This window comes from Eretmochelys imbricata, chromosome 6 (assembly GCF_965152235.1).
Source record: "Eretmochelys imbricata isolate rEreImb1 chromosome 6, rEreImb1.hap1, whole genome shotgun sequence".
NCBI classification, from domain to species: domain Eukaryota; kingdom Metazoa; phylum Chordata; order Testudines; family Cheloniidae; genus Eretmochelys; species Eretmochelys imbricata.
Window position 1 is genome coordinate 8234677 of NC_135577.1, and position 22166 is coordinate 8256842.

At 43.6% G+C, this 22166-nt stretch overlaps 2 protein-coding genes across 2 annotated transcripts; both read left to right on the top strand.

Annotated features, from left to right (window-relative positions):
- Positions 1-814: 814 nt before the first annotated feature.
- LOC144266051 (uncharacterized) lies at positions 815-4447 on the top strand. Its single transcript, XM_077819193.1, has 4 exons — positions 815-951; positions 1558-1639; positions 1985-2920; positions 4421-4447. Exons 3-4 carry the CDS (start codon positions 2096-2098, stop codon positions 4445-4447), a joined length of 852 nt encoding a protein of 283 aa, XP_077675319.1. The 5' UTR covers positions 815-951; positions 1558-1639; positions 1985-2095.
- Positions 4448-4559: 112 nt separating this feature from the next.
- LOC144266056 (uncharacterized) lies at positions 4560-20073 on the top strand. The gene is made up of 3 exons (XM_077819200.1): positions 4560-4803; positions 14344-14394; positions 18123-20073. Exons 1-3 carry the CDS (start codon positions 4560-4562, stop codon positions 18779-18781), a joined length of 954 nt encoding a protein of 317 aa, XP_077675326.1. The 3' UTR covers positions 18782-20073.
- Positions 20074-22166: the final 2093 nt, after the last annotated feature.

A 22166-nucleotide genomic window follows, 5' to 3' on the forward strand; every position in this document is an offset into this window, starting at 1 on the left:
TGGGAAAGGAAACAGAGGCACAAAGAGAGGAAATGAGGAACTCGGTTACAGAGCTAGAAGCAGAAGTCAGGTTTCCCAGATCTTTGTCTAGCACCGTTACCCACCAAGCCACTCTGCCTCTGCCCAATTGCCTCTTCTGCTCCTCTTTCTTTTAGACAAGTCACTCAATCTCTGTGCCTGAGATCTCATTATGTGGTTTAGATTAGGCAGGTCAGATTAGATAATCCAGTGATCACTCCTGGCTTTAGAATCCATACATCTGTAAAATGGGAGCAATATGCTCTTTCTCCCACCCTTTGCCTCTCTAGCCTATTTAGTTTACAAACGCTTCAACCCAGGGACTGTCTCTCCCTGAATGTCTGTGCAGCGCCTGCTGGCACAATAATCTCAGTCACTGTGTGTCTGTGCAGCATCCCCATGTTCTGCGGATTTGAAGTTAAATGTCTCCGTGCCAGACTGGTCCTGTGGCATTACAGTGCGGGGCTATTCTAGTCTATTCTATTCTATCCCGGGGGGGCTCTGATAGTACACTCAGACTCACCACTGTATTACAGTATTGTGTGAGGGGATGGTCTGTCAGGCTTCCTCACAAGAGGCTGCAGCTGTTGCCGTGGGGGAGTGTTGGACATTCAATACTCCCACATGATCCAATCCCAATTAGGGGCTGGCCGTCAAGGCAGGGGAGGGATTCGCCCGGACTGACAGCAAGCCCAGCCAGTCCTGGTTTTGCAGAGGTGGGATTAACCCTTCTCCAGCATCCTTGTCACTTCCTAGGTAGGACCAGCCCCTCAGCATCGTCTAGGGCTCCCCTGCTCAGGGACACCCCCTCCCAGTGTCCCAGCTCCCCAACACCTGCGGGCTCCGGGGCGGGGATTCAGCAGTTGCTGGATACATAGAGAGAACAGAGCAGACGGAGGCGCTGGATCGGAAGAGCAGGAGCCCCAGCCCCAGGTACGTCCCCACTGCAGGAGCCACAAGGGAGAAGGGCTGCCGCCCCCTGCCTCCTGCCCTGGTCAATGGGGAGTCCTCCATCACCCCGATGCTCAGGGGGATATGCCCATTCAGGACATGTCCCCCCGGCGGGGGCTTTTCTCTTTGCAGCTCCCTCTGGGACCTGAGGAACAAGAGCCCCCACCGCAAGAGATGGGGGGGAGGGAGGGTCAAGGAGGGACCTGCCTGTGCTGAGGGGGACAGTGAGCTGGGGGTACAAGTCGTGGGTCTTGCCCTCACTACATTTATTGCAGGAAGCTCTAGTATTTAGGTCACCAAACACTTTTCCTTACAAAAAATTCTTGCAACTTTTTCTTTGAGACGCTCCCATTCCTCTGCTCTTTGCAGCAGGCTGGAGAAGTGCCTCTTCTTTGTCCAATGAAATTCTGTTCAGATTTGGCTGAGTTTTAGGGTTACCAGATAACAACTGTGAAAAAACGGGACGGGGGTGGGGGGTAATAGGCACCTGTACAAGAAAAGCTCCCCAAAAACAAGACACCTGATCACCCTACTGAGTTATAAACTGCTAAAAATTGCCATTTCCCTCCTCTTGATTTTGTTCCTCAGGAAAACGTCAGCAGCTTGCCAAAATAATAGCTGAACACCGAAATGTTGTAAGGCTGGCCTCTCGATGACCTAATAGCAGCAGGTACGGTACTGGGAATGTCTGTATTAAAATAAAAAATATTTGGAAATTACGTACAAAAATCTCTGTTAAAAGAACATTGTTTAGGTAGCAAAGTCAAGCAGCACCCATAAATTAGGAAATGGTAGATTCACGGTTGCCTGCTTTATTCATCTGCATTAATTTAATTAGATAGTTTCATCCTATTTTTTTCCACAGGACACACTCAGGGCCCCAGAGGGATGCACAAGTGGGCAGAGTTAATGCTGAATGGGCAAATCTTGGAATGTCCTAACATTCCAGTGGTTGGCTTTGCAACCTAAGTACCGTACTTTTAATGTAGTGTTTCATATGGATCTTTTGCTGCAGGCTGCGAAGGAGGAGGCTGGATGCTCCCGACAGGTTCCACTCATGTTTATTGAGATTGGCGTCTGAGAGTCCAGGCCCTAGCTCGAAGTGCAGCCGCTCCGGAGACAGACCATGGCCACAGACCTGGGTACAAGTGCAGATTTGGGTCTCCAATTACAGGTGCCTTTAGAGCAGGGGGTGCAGCCCCCAGTAAAAAGGGAGGAACAAGACACACCAGGCCCCGAGCCAGGGCAAGGAGTGGAGCAAGGAGAGAACCTTCCCTTTGTTGTCTGCTCTGGGACCATCGGGGAATTATTGAGATGGGCGGCTCCACAACAGTCCAGGCCTCAGAGGCAGGACGAGCCGCCCCAGCGCTGGGAAGTCCAGTGGCAGGAGGTGCTGCAGGCCCTATGGACCCCTCCTGAAGTTGTGCCGGCCCCAGTGACGCTACAGCTACCTGAGCTGGCACCAGGGGACGATATCGAGGCCTATCTGGCCAACTTCGAGCATGTGGCTAATGCCTGCCAGTGGCCGAGAGGAGAGTGGGTAACGCGACTCGTGCCAGCACTCAGCGGAAAAGCCCGACAGGCCTACAGCAGCCTGGAGGCTAGAGACAGCAGAGACTATGGGAAGGTGAAAGCTGCCATCCTGCAAGGGGAGGACACCCGCCTGGAGACACGGCGCCGGTGCTTCAGGCAATTCCGCTACCAAGAGGCCGAGGGGCCCCGGGAGGCTTACAGTCGCCTCCAGGAACTCTGCCATCGCTGGCTGGAGCCGCAGAGCCGCACCAAGGAGCAGATCCTGGAGCTGCTGATCCTGGAGCAGTTCCTGACCATCCTGCCGGAGGAAATGCAGAACTGGGTCTGGGAACGTGGCCCAGAGAACTGCGCCCAAGCGGTGGCCCTGGCAGAGGGGTTCCAACTGAGGCAGCCAGAGGCTGGATTATGGGAGCAGCAGGTAAGAATATTTTAATTTGATAATCCCAGTGGAGACTGATGGGGAGGGAAAGAAGAGGCCAAATATATAGACAGGCTCCAGATGGGACTGGATGCTCACAGACCAGACTGCTGTGCTGTAAACTCAGCATCCAGTCCTCCTCCCTAGAGCAAGCAGAGAGCAAAGGCTGTTCCTATTAGGCGGGGAGTGATGGCTGGATGTAGGAGCTGGTACTGAAGGTCTGCAAGATTCTCTTTGGTTCATGATCAGAGCTAGAGGAAGAAAGGGATCCAGCATACCTTTGAAAGGAGAAGAATAAGAAGGGATATCATAGAGGCATTGAACTGGGATCTTTTATTCGCCCTGTCTCCTATTACATGAATAAGGGGATGGCAAGCCACTAGGCATAAAGCAAAATGTAAAATTTCAAGTCCGTTTCCACACAACACAATCTGCTATTTGAAGCCTAGAATGGAGCAGGGTACAACAAATGGATTGGATATATTTATGGATAGAAGGACTTTCCATGATTATACTACAAGTTGTACCTCTTTAATCTGGACTTCCCTTGTCCAGCAACATCTGTGGTCCAGCATCCTCTATGACCCTGTGGGTGCTCCGGGGCTGGAGCACTCACAGGGAAAAGCCAGCATCCCCAGGCTTAGAAACTCCTCCCCCGCCCTCCCAGAGCTTCTGGAGCACTGCAAACAGCTGATTTTCCGCTTTCAAGCTCAGGGAGGGAGGGAGGGAGAGGAGAGGGGAAAGGGTGGTGCTCAGGGGACGAAGAGAAGCAGCTGTGAAGCCCTGTGTCCGGGGGCCAGGAGTGCATCCTGGCCGCTGGGAGTGCTCCCGGGCTCCATTGCCGGGGCTGCGGGGCTCCACTCTGGGCCCCTGGCTGCAGGGCTCTGCAGCTGCCCCACTTCTTCCCCGGAGTGCCACCCTGTCTCTGCTCCGTCAGTGCCATCCCCTCTGCTGCCGCCGGAGCACAGACCCACGGCTGGCAGCAGCAGAGGGGCTGGCATTGACCTGACCCCCCCCAGCCCAGCAAGTTCCCTGGTTCGGGACCAGTCAGGTCCCGAGGGTGCCGGGCCAGCAAGGTACAACCTGTAGTATATATCCAACTTCACCTACCTCAGCTGACCTCTAGATATTGGGGATCAGGAGCGATCTTTCCTGGGGAGAAGATTTCCCCATAATGATGGGGTCCTTACATCTCTTTCTCAAGTGTCTGGTGCTGGCCACTGTCAGAGATGAGATACTGGGCTAGATGGACCACTGGTCTGATCCAGTCTGGCAGTTCCTGGGTTCCTAATTTCACAAGCCTCTGACAATCTGTTTGTCTGACCTGGCAGAACCTGGTTGTGTGGGCATCACTTCATTTAGCTTATTACTATTCTTATTATTAATTGGCTTTTTGACATGGTGCCTCAGGCCCTGCACAGAGTGTGTTCAAGGGGCATTCTCTTCCTTATGCTCCTGTGTTACTGTAAGGGTCTCTGTTTTGTTACTTGCCCTCCACAGTGCCCCCTGCTGAGCCTGGAAATCTAGCTTGGGTCTGTGGTCCCTTCCACCATCTCTGTGTTTCTTGAGGATGTTCCCCGAAGGCTCCCCTCTCAGACTCCACTCTCCCCTGTGGGTTCCAGGGACCAGCTACACTGTGATGTCTTTGGCTCATCCTCAGGTCACGGTGCGTGTGAAGGTTGAGGAAGTGACTTCGGAGAAGATTGCTTCCCCTGAGGCATTATGGGATGCTCCCGGCTCGCAGCTAGAGCAGCTGCAGCCCCATCACGAATGTGTATCCCAGGAGGAGGTGGGACGAGCTGATACCCCAGGACACCAGTATGAACCACTCTGTGTCCCCAAAGAGGAGCCCCCGATCCTCCAGGAAATAGATAATAAGCCAGGTATGGGGAAGGTGCGGGGCTGAGGGGGCAGCAGAGGGGTGAGCACCCAGGGCTGAACATTTGCGGGGACTAGGGAGTACTGGCTTGCTTGGGGGTGGGGAGCGATGGAATATGAAAACCCCCGTCCACTTCCAGTGTTGGAGAGAAATACAGGCGATATTCAGAATACAAACTGAAATTTTATAGAAAAAAAATTTCAAAACAGATTTTTATCCCCTTTTTCTGTCCAAACTTTTTAATGAAAAAAATATAAACAAAATATTTCTAACTGAAAAATTTCACTGTGCTTTTTTTTCTTAAAAAAATGAAGGGGAAAGTGAAAAGTTTTGAATGAAACTGTTAATTTTCTTTCAACATTTTTCACATACACCCCTCCCCAAATCTTTGACCAGCAGCATTTCATATGTTGTTAGATGCCAGTTGGGGCAAAGATATCTGGAAGTTTTTAAGAACAAGTTAAGACCAGTCAGGAATCATTTAGGATACTTAATCCTGTCTCTGTGCATGGGGATGAACTAGATGGCATCTTGAGGTCCCTTTCAGCCCTATATTTCTATGATTCTATATGGGGAGTTTTCTCTGACAACTGTGTGGGAACTGGATTATATTCCCCTGCCTCTGCCATGCAGTTCTATATGATGTTGGGCAAGCCACTTAAATCGAACTTTTCACAGGCTTCCCTAACATGGGTCAACCGATTCAAGTCCCTCTCACCTTGGGATTACATTGCAGTGTAGACACACTCTGTGTGTTCCTCATTTTCCAGGTGCCCAACTGAGAGCCTGGAGTCTGATTTGCAGAAGTGCTGTGCACCACAAATGTGAATGAGGTCAAAGGAAGCTCTGCTTTGAACAGATATGGTGCTATGTAATACTAAGTACTCTGAAAAATCAGGTTTTCAGCACCTCTGATTGGGCATGCAAAATTAGAAGACATTTTTGACAATTTTGGCTTTCGTCTCTGTGTTTCAGTTCCCTGTGTATAAATGGCATAATAACGCCATATCCCACAGGGTTGTTGTGAAGATAAATTCATTGACGTTGGTAAAGAACTAAGATACTACGATGACAGCAGCATTGAAAAGCCCATGAGGAATCATTAATTCTGTATTCAGTGCATGGTTTGAATGGTGTGCAGTGAATAACGCATGGGACCACACGATCAATGTGGAGGATAAAAAGGGTTGTTGAATAGCTACCATTCAATGAACACTGTCCATCCTATGCTCTGAATGAGGAAAAAACAGTTTGTGATCATGTAATTAAAGACTATAATAATGCATATGCACAAGGAAGCTGAAAGAAGGTTGCATGGGCAAGATTAATTCTGGCATTCCCAACCTTTGAGTGTTCATCTTTGCAACCTTAACACTGTGTTTACATAGCGGTTTTGAATGTAATATGGAAGTCCCTGGAAAGTCACATACACATTAATCAAGCTCAGTGCTCCAGTCTTCTGCATCTTATTTGCTCCTGCTTATCTCCCCCTCTCATGGCTGCTCCTTCATTTTCTCCCTTTCCCAAGCCCCAGGCTCATATCCCCCACCATTCATCTCTGCCCCCTCTCCCCTGTTTCTCACTCCTCTGGAGATTTGTGGGAATAATTGTGATTTTTAAGAAATCGTGGAACACCAAGCTTTTTTCCAGTCCTCTGGAACTCCCCAGTGTCAAACCAATATTTAAAAGTGTAAACCTGGGTATCTCTAGGTCACTTAGCCTGATATCAATACTGGGGAAGATCACAGAGCAGCTGCTATGGGATGCAATCAATAAAGAACTAATGCCTGTGAGTCAGTTTGGTTTTGTGGAAAATAGGTCTTGTCAAATAAACCTGATGTCACTTTTTGATGAGATCACAAGTTTGGTTGACAAAGGTAACTCTCTTGACATGATGTACTGAGACTTCTGTAAGGCATTTGACTTAGCACCACACAGCGTTCTGATTAAACAATTAGCACCATACAAAACCAGGGCATCCATATTAAATGGAGTGAAAACTGGCTAGTTGTTAGATCTCAGAAAGTAATTGTAAGTTAGGATTCCTCATGTGCATGTGGGTGTTTATTTTTTTGGTGGGGTCCTGCAGAGCTCTGTTCTTGGCCTAATGATATTCAGTATTTTTATCAGTGATCTGGAAAGAAATACAAAATCATTGGTAGTAAAATTTGCAGATGACACAAAAATTAGGTGGAGTGGCAAATAACAATGGGGACAAGCCATTTATACATAGCAATCTGGATTGGTTTATTTGAACACCATGCATGTGTATATACAGCTAAATACATGATCACGCATCTAGGAATGAAAAATGTAGGTTACATTCACTGGATGGGGATAGTATCGTGGAATGCAGCGACACTGAAAAGGACTTAGGGGTCATGATAGGTAAACAAATGAACATGAGCTCCCAGTGCAATAGTGTAGCTAGGAGGCTGAATGTGGCCTTCATATGTATAAGCAGGAGAATATGAAGTTGGACCAAGAAAGGGATGTTTCTTCTGTGTATGGCATTAGTGAGACCATTACTGGATACTGTGTGTCAGTTTTGGTGTCCACACTTCACACAGGACTTTGACAAACTGGAAAGGATTCAGAAAAGAATACAAGAACAAGTGTAAGAAAAGGAATACAAGATTGTAAGAATTATTTGAGGTCTGGAAAATGTCTTACAGTGGGAGGTTCAAGAAGCTTGATCTGTTTTTTTTTATTACACTGTTGATAAATTGTATAGTCAATTGCTTGACTATACTTTGGCTTGTTATTGTATTATGAAATATACTCCCAAGACCAAATATTACATGTCAGGCAGGTTTATCAATATGGTTCAGGAAAAAGGTACTATATGATACCAGTTTCTGAAGATCAGTCCCATGCAGCGAAGTTATTTTAATCTCACACAGGTGTCCTCCCAGAGTTATACCCCTAAAGCCATTCTTTTGTACCCTACTTTTTTACCAGTAAAAGGCATCACATACGTCATTTGAAACTGGATTTAATTAATCAGCTTTCTACCTTGTCTGGTTGTGATACCAGATTTACTCCTTTATCTTTTGTTCTGAACCCATGTCTTTCTAGAGTGACCAGACAGCAAATGTGACAAATCAGGACAAGGGGTGGGAGGTAATAGGAGCCTATATAAGAAAAAGACCCAAAAATCCGGACTGTCCCTATAAAATTGGGACATCTGGTCACCCTATGTCTTTCAGGTCACGATGCACCATTATTTTTGTTCTGAGCACATGCACCAAGTACTAAGGGACTTGAAAGCACCTCCTAGGTTTGTGTGTAACTCCTTTCCTACCGTCATGAAGATGTAGTCATCTGTCTGGATACTGACGGTTTTTCTATCTACTCAAGCCAAGGTTTACTTCAGCTAATTCAAGGTGTTAGGGATACTTAGCATAAGTGTACAAGATTATGGTATAGGTCAGTTTAGGCTATATCATTGTTACAATATTTGTGCTTAATGGTGCTTAATACATTACATGATGTATATTTATACACTAGGCAGCATGTATTAATCAATAACATAGAGAAACCTATGTTAAAAGAACATTAAAATTACAAAGTCCAGCAGCAAAAGTTAAGAAATGCTGAAATTAAGGTTGCCTGTTCAAGGGTGTCAAGGGACTCCACCAATCTAGGGAAGCAGGTAGCTAAGGAGAACTGAGGTAATGACTCAAGGCAACATTTCCCCTCCAAAATAAGGAGAATTTATGGCACTTTAAAAGGGTGGGAAACCCCCAAATCTGAAAGAGCTTTGCTATTCATATCAAATATGAATATTGGATAATTAAACAGAAAATGGCAGTCTGAGGAGATGTCACATAACTGATTGATATGTAGAGGGGCATAGTCTGAGGGGACTTTATATTGATATTTAATTATTGGGGGGATCTGAGGAATCTGATCAATGTTTGGTCATTACTTAGAGAAAAGCACATTGGGATTTTCTATTGATATTCAAGAACTAGACAAAAATGGCAAAACCTGAGAGGGAAATTGAGATTTTCCATAAGTACTGGATAAATAGATGGGGAAGGGAAGGGGTAAAATCCCAGGGGATTTATATTAATAATTTATTAATTTAAATTAATAATATATTTCTATTAATGCTTTTGGACCTTTGTCACATAGTAAGTCTTATATTTGAAAGTTGACAGGCTAAAAGATATGTCAACTAAGGGCAATTGTTTCCCTCTAAAACCAGAAGTTAAAAAGGGGGATATAGAAAAGTGGTAAAATATGAGGAGACTGTACATCCGTTTGATAATTAGAGAAAGTGAGGGTTTGTTCCCAACCAAACATTTGCACAGGCAGCCAGGAGCACAGGGCAAAATGGCTGTGACAGGAGAAGGGTGGGGAGGATGGAGCAGGAAAACGGTTGGGAGGGACAGCAGCATGTAAAGGGCCGCTGTTTGGCAGTTGGGAGATGAGGCCAGAAGATTCCGTGACAGTTGGGAGACGGAAGCAGTGGGGGAAGGGCAGTTGTTTGGCAGTTGGGAGATGAGGCTGGAAGGTTCCATGACAGTTGGAAGAGGGAAGCGGTGGTGGAAGGGCAGTTGTTTGGCGGTTGGGAGATGAGGCTGGAAGGTTCTGTGACAGTTAGGAGAGGGCAGCAATGAGGGAACAGCAGCAACACCAGTCAAGATGTTTTTACACCAATGCAAGGAGCCTGGGTAACAAAATGAAGGAACTAGAACTACTGGTGCAGGAGGAGAAACCAGATATTATAGGGATAACAGAAACATGATGGACTAGTAGTCATGACTGGAGTACAGGGATTGAAGGGTATGGGCTGTTCAGGAAAGACAGAAATGACGACAAACGTGGTGGAGTAGCATTGTATGCTAATTATGAGGTAGACTGTAAAGAAATTAGAAGTTATGGAATGGATAAGAAAGTTAGTTTCGGCCAAAATCACTTTGGGGAAGAAAGCTACTAAAGTTTTCCCTGAGATAGGACTTGGAGTGTGTTACAGACCCCGGGATCTGATTTGGATAGAGAGAGAGACCTTTTAATGGTTTTAATTAAATAAATACTACTGGGCATTGTATGATTATGGGAGACTTTAACTTCCAAGAACTAGATTGAAGGACAAGTGCTACTAATAATAGTAGAGCCTGGGTTTTCCTGGATGTGATAACTGACAGATTTCTCCACCAAATAATTGCTGAAGCCGCAAGAGGTGATGCCATTTTTAATTTGGTATTGGTGAGTACTGAGGACCTCAAAGAACTAGTTGTAGAGGACAACCTGGGTTTGAGTGATCATGAGCTAATTCAGTTTAAACTAAAAGGAAGGATAAACAAAAATAGAACTGCAACTAGGGTCCTTAATTTCAAAAGGGCAAACCTTAAAAAATTAAGCTAATTAGTTAGGGAAGTGGGCTGGACTGAAGAACTCAAGGATCTGAAGATGGAGAAGGCTTAGAATTACTTTAAGTGAAAGTTACAGAAATTATCTGAAGCCTGCACCCCAAGCAAAGGAAAAAAAATCATAGGGAAAGGTTGCAGACCAACCTGGATGAACAAGCATCTCAAGAGAAAGCAGAAAGTCTACAAGAAATGGAAGATGGGATTGATCAGCAAGGAGAGCTATCTCTTGGAGATCAGAAAGTGTAGGGATAAAGTGAGAACTGCTGAAAGCCAATCAGAGCTGGACGTTGCAAATGGAATTAAAACCAGTAGTAAAAAGGTTCTACAGCCATATAAAGAAAAAGAAAACAAGGAAAGAAGATGTGGGAGGGCTGAACACGAAGGATGGGTGGAAATTAAGGATAATCTAGGCATGGCCCAACAACCCAAACAAATGCTTTGCCTCTGGTTTTAATGAGGCTAACGAAGAGCTTGGGGGTAGTGACAGGGTTGCTAATGGAATAAGGATATAGAAGTAAAAATTATCACATCCGAGGTGGAAGTCAGACTCAAACAGCTTAATGGGACAAAATCAAGGAGCCTGGATAATTGCCATCCAAGAATATTAAAGGAACTGGCACATGAAATTGCGAGCCCAATAGCAAGGATTTGTAATGAACCTGTAAACTCGGGGGTGGTACCCTATTACTGGAGAATTGCAAAAATAGTATTTATTTTTAAGAAAGGGAAAAAACGGTGATAGTTTGACCTCAGTTGTATGCAAGGTCTTGGAACAAATTTTGAAAGAGAAAGTAGTTAAGCAGATAGAGCTTAAAGGTAGTTGGGATAAAATACACCATGGTTTTACAAAGGGTAGATCATGCCAGACTGACCTGATCTCTTTGAGAAGATAACTGATTTTTTAGACAAAGGACATGCAATAGATTTAATCTACCTGGATTTCAGTAAGGCGTTGATATAGTTCCACATGGGAAATTATTAGTTAAATTGGAGAAGATGGGGATTACTATGAGAACTGAAAGGTGGATAAGGAACTGGTTAAAGGGGAGACTACAATGGGTCATTCTGAAAGGTGAACTGTGAGGCTGGAGGGAGGTTACTAATGGAGTTCCTATGGGATTGGTCTTGGGACCAATCTTATTTAACATTTTTATTACTGACCTTGGCACAAAAATTGGGAGTGAGCTAATAAAATTTGCAGATGACTCAAAATTGAGAGGTATTACCAATAAGAAGAAGAACTAGAATATAATACAAGAAGATCTGGATGATCTTGAAAATGGGAGTAAAAGAAATGGGATGGAATTTAATAGTGCAAAGTCATGGATTTAGGAACTAACAACAAGAAATTTTACTAAACTGGGAACGTATCAGCTGGAAGTGACAGAAGAGGAGAAAGACCTAGTTGTGTGGGTTGATCACATGATGACTATGAGCCACCAATGTGATGTGGCCATGAAAAAGCTAATGCAGTGTGAGGATGCATCAGGCGAGGTATTTGCAGTAGAGACAGGGAAGTACCATCATACAAGGCACTAGTGAGACATTATCTGGAATACTGTGTGCAGTTCTGGTCTCTCGTGTTTAAGAAAGATGAATTCAGACTGGAACAGGTGCAGAGAATGGATACTAGGATGATCCGAGGAATGGAAAATCTATCTTATGAGAGGAGACTCAAAGAGTTTAACCTAACCAAAAGAAGGCTGAGGGGAGATATGATTGCTCTCTATAAATACATCAGAGGGGTAAATACCAGGGGGAGAGAGAGAAGTTACAGTAGAACCTCAGGGTTAGAAACACCTCGGGAACAGAGGTTGTTTGTAACTCTGAAATGTTCATATCTCTGAAATGTTCGTAAACCTGAACAAAACATTATGGTTGTTTTTTCAAAAGTCTACAACTGAACATTGACTTATTGCAGCTTTGAAACTTTATTATGCAGAAGAAAAATGCTGCCTTAACCATCTTAATTTAAATGAAAGAAGCACAGAAAGAGTTTACTTACTTGTCAAATCTTTCTTTTAAACTTTCCCTTTATTTTTTTAGTAGTTTACATTTAACACAGTTCTGTGCTGTACAGTATTGGCTTCTTTTTTGGGTCTCTACTGCTTGATTGCCTACTTCCAGTTCCAAATGAGCTGAGTGGTTGACTGGTCAGTTCATAACTCTGGTGTTCATAACTCTGAGGTTCTAGTGTATTTAAGTTAAGTGCCACAAAAATACAATGTGGACACAAGAACAAATGGATATAAACTGGCCATCGACAAGTTTTGGCTTGAAGTTAAGTGAAGCTTTCTAACCATCAGAGGGAGCCTTCCAGAGGGAGCAGTGGGGGCAAAAAATCTAACTGGCTTCAATACTAAGCTTGATACTGAGCTTGATAATTTGGAGGAGGAATTGGTATGATGAGACTGCCTACAATGGCATGTAGGCAATCTGCAACTGCTAGCAGCAAATATCCCCAATGGCAGTGATGGGACACTAGATTGGAAGGGCTCTAAGTTACTACGGAGAATTCTTTCCCTGGTGTCTGGTTGGTGGATCTTACCCACCTGCTCAGGGTCTAACTGATCATCATATTTGGGGTTGGGAAGGAATTTTCCTCTGGATCAGATTAGCAGAGACTCTGGGGTTTTGTTTTTGTTTTTTGACTTCCTCTGCAGCATGGGTCACAGGTCACTTGCAGGTTTAAACTAGTGTAAATGGTGAATTCTCTGTAACTTGAAGTCTTTAAACCCTGATTTGAGGCCTTCAGTAACACAGCCAGAGATTAAGGTTCTATTACAGGAGAAGCCGGGGGAGGTTCTGTGGCCTACAATGTACAGGAAGTCAGACTAGAGGGAGTTTTCTATCAATATTCAAAAATTAGAGAGAAATGGAAAAATCTGAGGGGAAAATTAAGATTTTCCAACAATCATTGATACTTAGAGGAAAAGGGGATGAAATCACTCTCCACCTGATCTCCCATGTCCCCATGGAGATTTCAGTCAATAGCTACAGTCCCTACCCCATCCCCTGCCACTGTGGCTTGGCCCTGTCATTGATATAGGCAATAAGGAGTCCTGTGCTTTGAGAGAGGTGTATTTCGGGGGTGGGGGGAGTGCATTCATTGTACAATCATAGAAATGTAGGGCTGGAAGGGACCTTAAAAGTTCCGGAGAATTCTCTGGCAGTTGGGAGGGGATATCAGAGGGGGATGGGTGAGTGAATGGCAGGTGGAGGTGGGGAGCTAGATTGGGTTGTTGGGGTCTGAGGAGCAGCTAGGATGGATTAAATTGGGGCTGGGCAGACTCATCAGGGCTTTTTTATACTTGAAAGTTAATTGGGATTAAGACAGGGAGTGACTTGAAAATCTATTCCAGAATAACTCTTTCTGTGGACACTGTTACGCCAGAGAAGAGTGCCTCCTTGTTCCTGTTTAGCTTAAGCCATTTTCAAAGGTGGATTGGACTATAGCGGGTCAAGGTACTCTTTTTCTGGAATAAGAGTATTACACAGAAAGTATTCTGGAATAACTCCTTGGGTAGCCAATCCCTCCTCAGGGACACCTGCTTTCCCTTTCTCTTCCTGTGACCCTCCCTCGAAGATAAGAGAAAAAGTTGATCCTTAGGGAGTTTAAGCCCCTCTGCCCCCACTTTGGGATAATTAAACCAGAGCAACAGTTTCCCTCACGAACAGAGGGGATTTCATCTCCTTCAGTAATTAGAGAGGGAAAATGTGAATTTTGAGATTTTTCTATCAATATTTAATAATTAGACAATGAGAGGAATTTGAGGGGATTTTAGGATCAATATTTCATTATGAGGAAAAAACATTAACGTCTGCGGGATTTATATCACTATTCAAAAATTAGAGAGGAAAAGTTAAAACCCAAGTGAGCAGCAGTTGCTCAAACCAAGCTCCCAGATTACAAGGGAGGCATCCACAGCATCTGATGTAAGAAACTAAGCCCCCAACATGCTGACTAGAGATTCACATGCACAGAGATTCAATATAGGAATCACAGGGTGAAATTCTCTGGCTTGGGTTATGCAGGAGGACAGACCAGATAATCATAACAGTCACTCCAAGACTTAAAATCAATTAACCTATAATTTGTCCTCATGCATACGCATGATGATACGCTCTTTAATTACATTGTTGCATACTGTTTTTTTCCACAGGCCCCCTGCCTCATTCAGAGCACATGATGGATGGTGAACACAGGATGATGGGTAGGTTAATATTTCTTTTTATCCTTCACCTTCAGAGTGGGGCTTCAGACATTATTCACTGCACACCATCCAAACCCTGCATTGAATACAGAATTATTAATTTCCTCATGGACTTTTTTATGCTGCTTTCATCATATATCTTAGTTTTTTACAAACATTAATGCATTTCTCTTCATAAACCCCTGTGAGGTGAAATAGTATTATCCCCACTTTAGATCTATGTAATGAAGGTCAAAGTTATCAAAAAGTCTCTACCAAATTTGGGTTTCAAATTTGAGATTGCCAGGCCCAGATTACTTAGCATTTTTATAGCACTGGATATTATCAAAGCACAGCTATTGATCTAAGTTACAGCGGAGTGCTCAGCACATCTGTAACTCTGACCCCTGGTGACCCAGGTTGGGGACCCAGAAAATGAGAAACACACAATGGCCACCTGTGAAAATTTGGTTTAGTGACTTGCCTAGCATCACATAGGAACTCTATGGCAGAGGCAAGAACAGAATCTATTTCTCTAGGGCGGCATTTAACTGCCTCAACCAAGAGACCTCTTCCTTCAATCCCTTGCCTCATTCTCTGTACACCTTCCGACTTCAGCGACAAATGAGCCAACTGTCGTACAGCCGCCTTTGTTACAAAACCCTGACTCATCCCCATGGCACAGACCATCCTATGCACTAAAGGAGACAGGGGTCCTGTGGAAAAAAGTGTTTGTGATCATGTAATTAAAGACTGTATTATAATTAAGCTTGGCAGAATTTGATTTTCATTTTTTTTATAATGTAGACAGATAATATCAGTTTGTTTTTAAGCATTTTTTGTTTTTATTGATTTAAATTTTCAAAGTTACAGGAAATTATGAGGGAATCAGACAACTTGGGCAGGAGGCAATAATTATTAAATGATAATAGACACAAAGATTCAAAAAGTTAAAGCTTATAACAGTTAAAATACAAATTATCCACATGTCAAAATATACAAAGTAGGGCTGTTGATTAATCGCAGTTGACTCACGCAATTAACTCAAAAAAATTAATCACGATTAAATGCAATTTTAATCACACTGTTAAACAATAGAATACCAATTGAAATGTATTAAATATTTTGGATGTTTTTCTATATTTTCAAATATATTTATTTCAGTTACTACAAAGTGTACAGTGCTCACTTTACATTATTTTTATTACAGAGATTTTCACTGTAAAAATGATAAACAAAAAAATTAGTATTTTTCAGTTCACCTCATACAAGTACCATAGTGCAATCTCTTTATCGTGAAAGCGCAACTTACAAATGTAGAATTTTTTTTGTTTTATAACTGCAGTCAAAAACAAAACAATGTAAAACTTTAGAGCCTGAACGTTCATTCAGTCCTGCTTCTTGTTCAGCAAATCATTTAGACAAGTTTGTTTATATTTACGGGAAATAATGCTGCCCGCTTCTTATTTACAGTGTCACCTGAAAGTGAGAACAGACATTCACATGGCACCGTTGTAGCCAGGGTTGCAAGATATTTATGTGCCAGTTGTGCTAAAGATTCATATGTCCCTTCATGTTTCAACCACCATTCCAGAGGACATGCATCCATGCTGATGATGGGTTCTTCCTGATAACGATCCAAAGCAGTGCAGACCAACACATGTTCATTTTCATCATCTGAGTCAGATGCCACCAGCAGAAGGTTGATTTTCTTTTTTGGTGGTTCGGGTTCTGTAGTTTCCGCATCGGAGTGTTGCTCTTTTAAGACTTCTGAAAGCATGCTCCGAACCCCGTCCCTCTCATATTTTAGAAGGCTCTTCAGATTCTTAAACCTTGGGTCAAGTGCTGTAGCTATCTTTAGAAATCTCACATTGGTACCTTCTTTGCGTTTCGTCAAATCTGCAGTCAAAGTGTTCTTAAAACAAACAACATGCTGGGTCATCATTTGAGACTGCTATAACATGAAATATATGGCAGAATGCAGGTAAAACACAGAGCAGAAGACATACAATTTTCCACAAGGAGTTCAGTCAGAAATCTAATTAATGCATTATTTTTTTAACGAGCGTCACCAACATGGAAGCATGTCCTGTGGAATGGTGGCCAAAGCATGAAGGGATATATGAATGTTTACCATATCTGACACGTAAATACCTTGCAATGTCTGGGATATAAGTTATATGGGAGATTCACATGCTCTGAGTGTCAGGAATGGGTAATACCTCCTTGCTTCTTCAGATACATTAGGATGGCACTGTCCTATTATAATGATAACACTTCTGGGTTTTGACCTGTAGGTGAAGGTATTCACATAGTGGCCTTAAAATCTACAAATAAATTCCTTTTTAATTCTCAGAGCAAACCCTTAAACTCATAGAATCATAGAAATGTAGGGATGGAAGGGACCTTGAGAATCATCAAGTCCAGTCCCTTGTGCTGAGGCAGAACCAAATAAACCTAGACTATCCCTGACAGGTGTTTGTCCGACTTGTTCTTTTAAACCTCCAATGACAGGGATTCCACAACCTCCCTCAGAAACTTATTCCAGAATGTAACTACCTTCATAGTTAGAAAGTTTCCGAATAGCTAACCTAAATCTTCCTTCATGCAGATTAAGTCCATTACTTGTTCTCCATGTCCACTGAATTAATCACAGTTCTCTTTATAACAGCCCTTATCATATTTGAAGACTGTTATCAGGTTCCCCTCTGCTTTTTCAAAACTAAACATGACCAGTTTTTTAACCTTTCCTCATAGGTCAGGTTTTCTAACTCCTTTATCGTGTTTGTTGCTCTTCTTTGGACTCTTCATTTTGTCCACATCATTCCTAAAATGTGGAGCCCAGAATTGGGCACAGGATCCAGCTGAGGCCTCCCCAGTGCTGAGTAGAGCAGGACAATTACCTTCTGTGTCTTACATATAACACTCCTGTTAATGCACCCCAGAATGATACTAGTGTTTTTTTGTGCCACTGCATCGCATTGTTGACTTATATTCAATTTGTGATCCCCTATAACTCCAGATCCATTTCAGCAGTGCTCCTACCTAGCTAGTTATTCTCCATTTTGTAGTTGTGTGTAGATCTTTCTTTCCTTAGTGAAGTACTTTGTACTTATCTTTATTGAATTTCATCTTGTTGAATTCAGACCAATTCTCCAATTTGTTACGGTCGTTTTGAATTCTAAGCCTGTTCACCAAAGTGCTTACAACCCCTCCCAGCTTGGTGTCATCTGCAGATTTTATGAGCATACTCTCTCCTCTATTATCCAAGTCATTTATGAAAATACTGACTAATGATGGACCCTGAAGGAGTCAGTCACTCAACCCCCACTGAGTTTTGGAATAGCTAAATTGCTCCCTTCTCTTTGAAAAGGGTTCAGTATGTGTGCGGTGGGGAGGAGGGAGTGAGTTTGGCTCTAGATTTCAGATCTGTAACAGTTGCAGTCTCCTTTACAAATATCACAAACCCCAAAATGCTTAAAAAACATGATTTTTAAAAAATACTAGTACATTCTGGGTTCTGTTTATTCACCTTCTGGATTTTGAGCCATTAGGGGTTAAAATTTTCCAGGTTTGCTCCTCAAACAGTAGGGCTAGGAATTGACTCCCTTAAAAAAAATGATGATTTTCCAATAATCACATGACTCCAGGAACTGGGCGCTTTGAGAGCAAATATCATGAAAGCTGGCAACACATCTTCCCCCCGCCCCCCACTTACCTCTGGATTCTCTCTCCTCTCATTCCATCAGGTGATGTGGTGCTGAGCGCAAGTCCCCAGCAGGAGGAGACAGAGATGGCAGGGCCACGCAGGGTGTCCCTAGGAAGATACAAAGGGAAGGCGTCACGGACTCAGCGCAGGGTGGGGAGGCAACATGGGAGCCCCACTGGGAAAAGGCAGGTGGAACCAGCCCCTCCCCTACCAGATTTGGGGAAGCCCGAACCCCAGCCCAGGCCTTTCAAATGTCCTGAGTGTGGGAAAACCTTTTGCCGCAGCTCTGACCTGCTGAGACACAAGCGGATCCACCGGGGGGACCGGCCCCACCACTGCACTGAGTGTGGGAAAAGCTTTGTCCGGAACTCCCACCTCCTGATCCACCAGGTGATTCACCGTGGTGAACGCCCCTTCACGTGCAGTGAGTGCGGAAAGAGCTTTAGCCAGAGCTCCACCCTAACAAGACACCAGCAGATCCACACTGGCGAGAAACCCCACCGCTGCCACCAGTGTGGCAAGAGCTTTGGGCGCAACTCCAATCTGACAAGGCACCAGAGGCTCCATGCTGCCGAGAGGGTCTACCGGTGTGCGGGATGCGGGGAGGCCTTCCGCAGCAGGGGGCTACTCATTTCTCACCAGCGGTGCAGCAAGAAGGAGAGGCCAGAGGCTTGCAGAAAGCGCACAGCGCCAGCTTAGTTGGGGACAAGAGGCAGAGTTTGCTGTAACAAGGGGTTGTGATGCAGCTGGGGGTTCCCAGTACATGTGAGATGGGAATGGCCCCAGTGCCACAACTTAACAACAGTACTGCAATGCAGAGATGATGGGACTACTGCGTTGTTCTCCTGGATAGAGAAGGAAACAGGTTACCTATCTCCAAAAACACTACTCTGTCTGTCGCACCTTAGCATTGTTCTTCTATCGAACCCCAGACATGCTTTATCTAATCATATGTTCTCCCTCTCTGTCTCTCTCTCTGTCTCTCTCTCCCCATTGATCACTCCCTATACACACTATCCCTTTGTCTGTCCATCCATCCATTCCATAACAACATAACAAGTCCCTCCATCTATTCATCCACCCATCCCCATAAACACTACACTGTCTGTCCTTCCTTAGCCCTACTCTTCTACCTGTTCATCCCCGTACTGCCCCTCTATCTTTTTATCACCACATGCACCTATCTAACTGTCTCTCCCCATACATCTCACCCCTCTGCCTGTCCATCCACCCCTTAACACACTCCAGGCATTCACCTGCCCTGAATCTCATTCTGCCAGATAGATTAAGCGGACTACGAGCTTGGATACGATCCTGGCTGGTTGAGACTCCAGCCCAGTGCACCAACAGGATTGTTATGGGATTTTCAAAGCTTTTGTTTTCAGGCTTCTACAGCTGAGTAGGTTGCGGGAGGTTGACTGGTGGCAGACTTAATTTATGATTGCTATTATTTATAGTACAGTAGTTTTTGAAAGGTCCCATGGAGACTGGGGCCTTGTCATGTGAGGTCCTGCACAGACACATCTATCTGAGGGACATATGGCACCCATCGCTGTAGTATCTGAGCGCTTTGCGTGGTGACAGAGATCAGGGCCTGGCCATGCTGGGCAGTGCACAGGCACACGACAACCAGGGGCTGCAAAGCACACAACAAATGATATGTTGGCTCTGTTGCTGCCAAGACACACCATGACCGAGATTAAGGCTTCATTTTTCCTGGTGCTGCATTGACCCACGGTGACTGAGATGTGGGCCCCCTTGCTGTATAGATACAAAGTGAGATACAGTCCCTGCTCAAAAGTGCTCACTGTGTGAATAAACAAAGAGTTGACCACAGAAGGGACTTGCCCAAGGTTATATAGCAGTTCAGTGGTAGAGCCAAGAACAGAACTCAGGTCTCCTTATCCCGCTCAGTGCCTGGCCTTTCACTTTGGGTGATATTTGTCAGCGGGTTGGTTTGGAAAAAGCTGGTGTGGTGCGTAGAGTCCCAGCTGTCAGAGAGGGACAAGGAAAACAATGTTAATACATTGGGAAAAAAATAAATGTTAATCATTGGGAATACACAAAGATGCCCCTCCTTGGAAATCCCACCTGTCTGATGTTTTGGTCACTGGCCCCAACACACCCGATCTGTCTGCATAACAACTGGGACAATCTGTAACAGCAAGGACATTAACAAACCCCAAGACAGACTCCGAGGATGAAGGCTGAGCTTTCTACAGCTGCATCTTCACCTCGTCTGCAGGGAAAGCAAGGTTAGTACAAACCCTGGAAGTATCCTTCCCCATATGCACTATGCTGGAGCACCTGCTCAATAGGATTCATAAAGTGATGGGCTCAAAGCTGCCTTGTTTTCCTTACTCAGCATATCCAGCAGTTACTGAGATTTGTGGTAAACACAAATGTAATAATCTGCAGGCAGCAGTTCCCATCTGTGGGCCTCAGAGCACTTTACAAGGAGTATCATTGTCCCCGTTCTATAGAAGGGGAAACTGAGGCACAGAGAGGGGAGCTGGGAGCTCAGGCATCCTGACTTGCACCCTACCCCTCTGCTCTCAGCCACTAGATTCCACTCCCCTCCTTGAGCCACAAATAGAACCCAGGAGTCCTGTTTACCTTAGACAAGGAAAAGAAACCAGCAGATCACTATTAGGACCACACACATCAAAGTAAATAACATTCAGCTGACACTTAGATATTTATTTCAAAGCCTGGATTCAAATTCCACTGGAGATGTTGGGGTCATTACAACTCCACATGTTGGAATTTCTGGGTAGTTTTGTGTCATTGTTCTAAAAAAAAATCTAGGAAACTATATCCCCCAGCTATACTGCAAAACTGTATTAAATGGATTTTTTTAAAGTTACAAAGTCAAGCATTCAAAAATTAAGAAATATCAGAATTAAAGTTGTCTGTGCAACCTTGACTCTGCCCCAATTGGGGAAAAAGTATATGATGCAATTAATATGTTATTAATAGAATGAATATTAATGTTGATTAACAACTAGGACTGATAAAAAATCCATTTTAACGAAAGATGTCAATTTTTTATTTCAAAGTATTTGAAACTGATCTAATTTTAATTTGTATTTTTTGCAATTTATTATGAATTCTTTACAATTTTTTTTAAATCAAAAATAGTACTGAATTTTTTTGTTTACCAAATGCCTAGTTTTTGGAAAACAAAATCAGTGTTTTGATAAAAATGTTGAAATAATTTTTAAAATAAAAATTAAAAGGAAAGAGTATTTTTGCACCAAAAGAACATTTTTGACTGTCAACTTTTCACAAAATATTTATATTTCAAAAGGCAGTTTCTCACAAAAATTTTTTTTGCTTGAAAAAATTCAACTATTGCTGTTGGGTTTATTTAACATTGATATTGTGGTAATTCCTAAAGGCCTCAATCACATTGGGCCCCATTACAATTATTATCTATTTGTTGCATTCGCACTAGGTGCTGTACAGACAGATGTAAGTGGCAGTCCATGTCACAAGAAGTATAAATACTGGGAGCACCTTGGAGAGATTGCACTTTAATGCACGTGCACAAAGGGGCAGAGTTAAAGTTCAGGTAACCTTAACTCTGGCATTTCCTAATGTTTGTGTATCTGACTTTGCAATCTTAAGAATGTAGTTTTCATGTCTGTCGATCTCAGATACTTTATAGGTATCTTCACCATAGTAACTAAGTAAATCTTTAATGTGTTTATCTTCATAAAACTCTTTTGAGGTAAGGAGATATTCCTATTTTTACAGATGGAGAATTGAGGCACAGAGAAACTGAGGGCAAGTATATAGTAGAAACTTTTGCTGGCATAGTAACACCAGTTAAGGATGCAATTTAAAAAACAACAACACTTCTGTACAAGCAAAAGCCCTAGTCTAGACACAGTTATATTGGCATAAAAATGCTTTTGTCAATTAAGCTTATTTCATTCATGGAACCAATATAAGCTATGCCAGCAAAAGCACTTATTTGTCAGAAGATTGGGTCTATAGTATGAGGGTCTGCTATTACAGCTATATCAGCAAACAGTTTCTAGCATAGACTTGGTCTAAGTGACTTGCACAAGGTCTCGCA

Bases quoted from the DNA above. Each gene is read 5' to 3' on its own strand.
- LOC144266056 (XM_077819200.1), top strand. From the start codon at position 4,560: ATGTCTTTGGCTCATCCTCAGGTCACGGTGCGTGTGAAGGTTGAGGAA. The intron at 4,804-14,343 runs GTATGGGGAAGG...TTTTTTCCACAG, and splicing joins GGAAATAGATAATAAGCCAG to GCCCCCTGCCTCATTCAGAG. The intron at 14,395-18,122 runs GTAGGTTAATAT...TCATTCCATCAG, and splicing joins TGGTGAACACAGGATGATGG to GTGATGTGGTGCTGAGCGCA.
- LOC144266051 (XM_077819193.1), top strand. From the start codon at position 2,096: ATGGCCACAGACCTGGGTACAAGTGCAGATTTGGGTCTCCAATTACAG. The intron at 2,921-4,420 runs GTAAGAATATTT...TGCCCTCCACAG, and splicing joins CTGGATTATGGGAGCAGCAG to TGCCCCCTGCTGAGCCTGGA.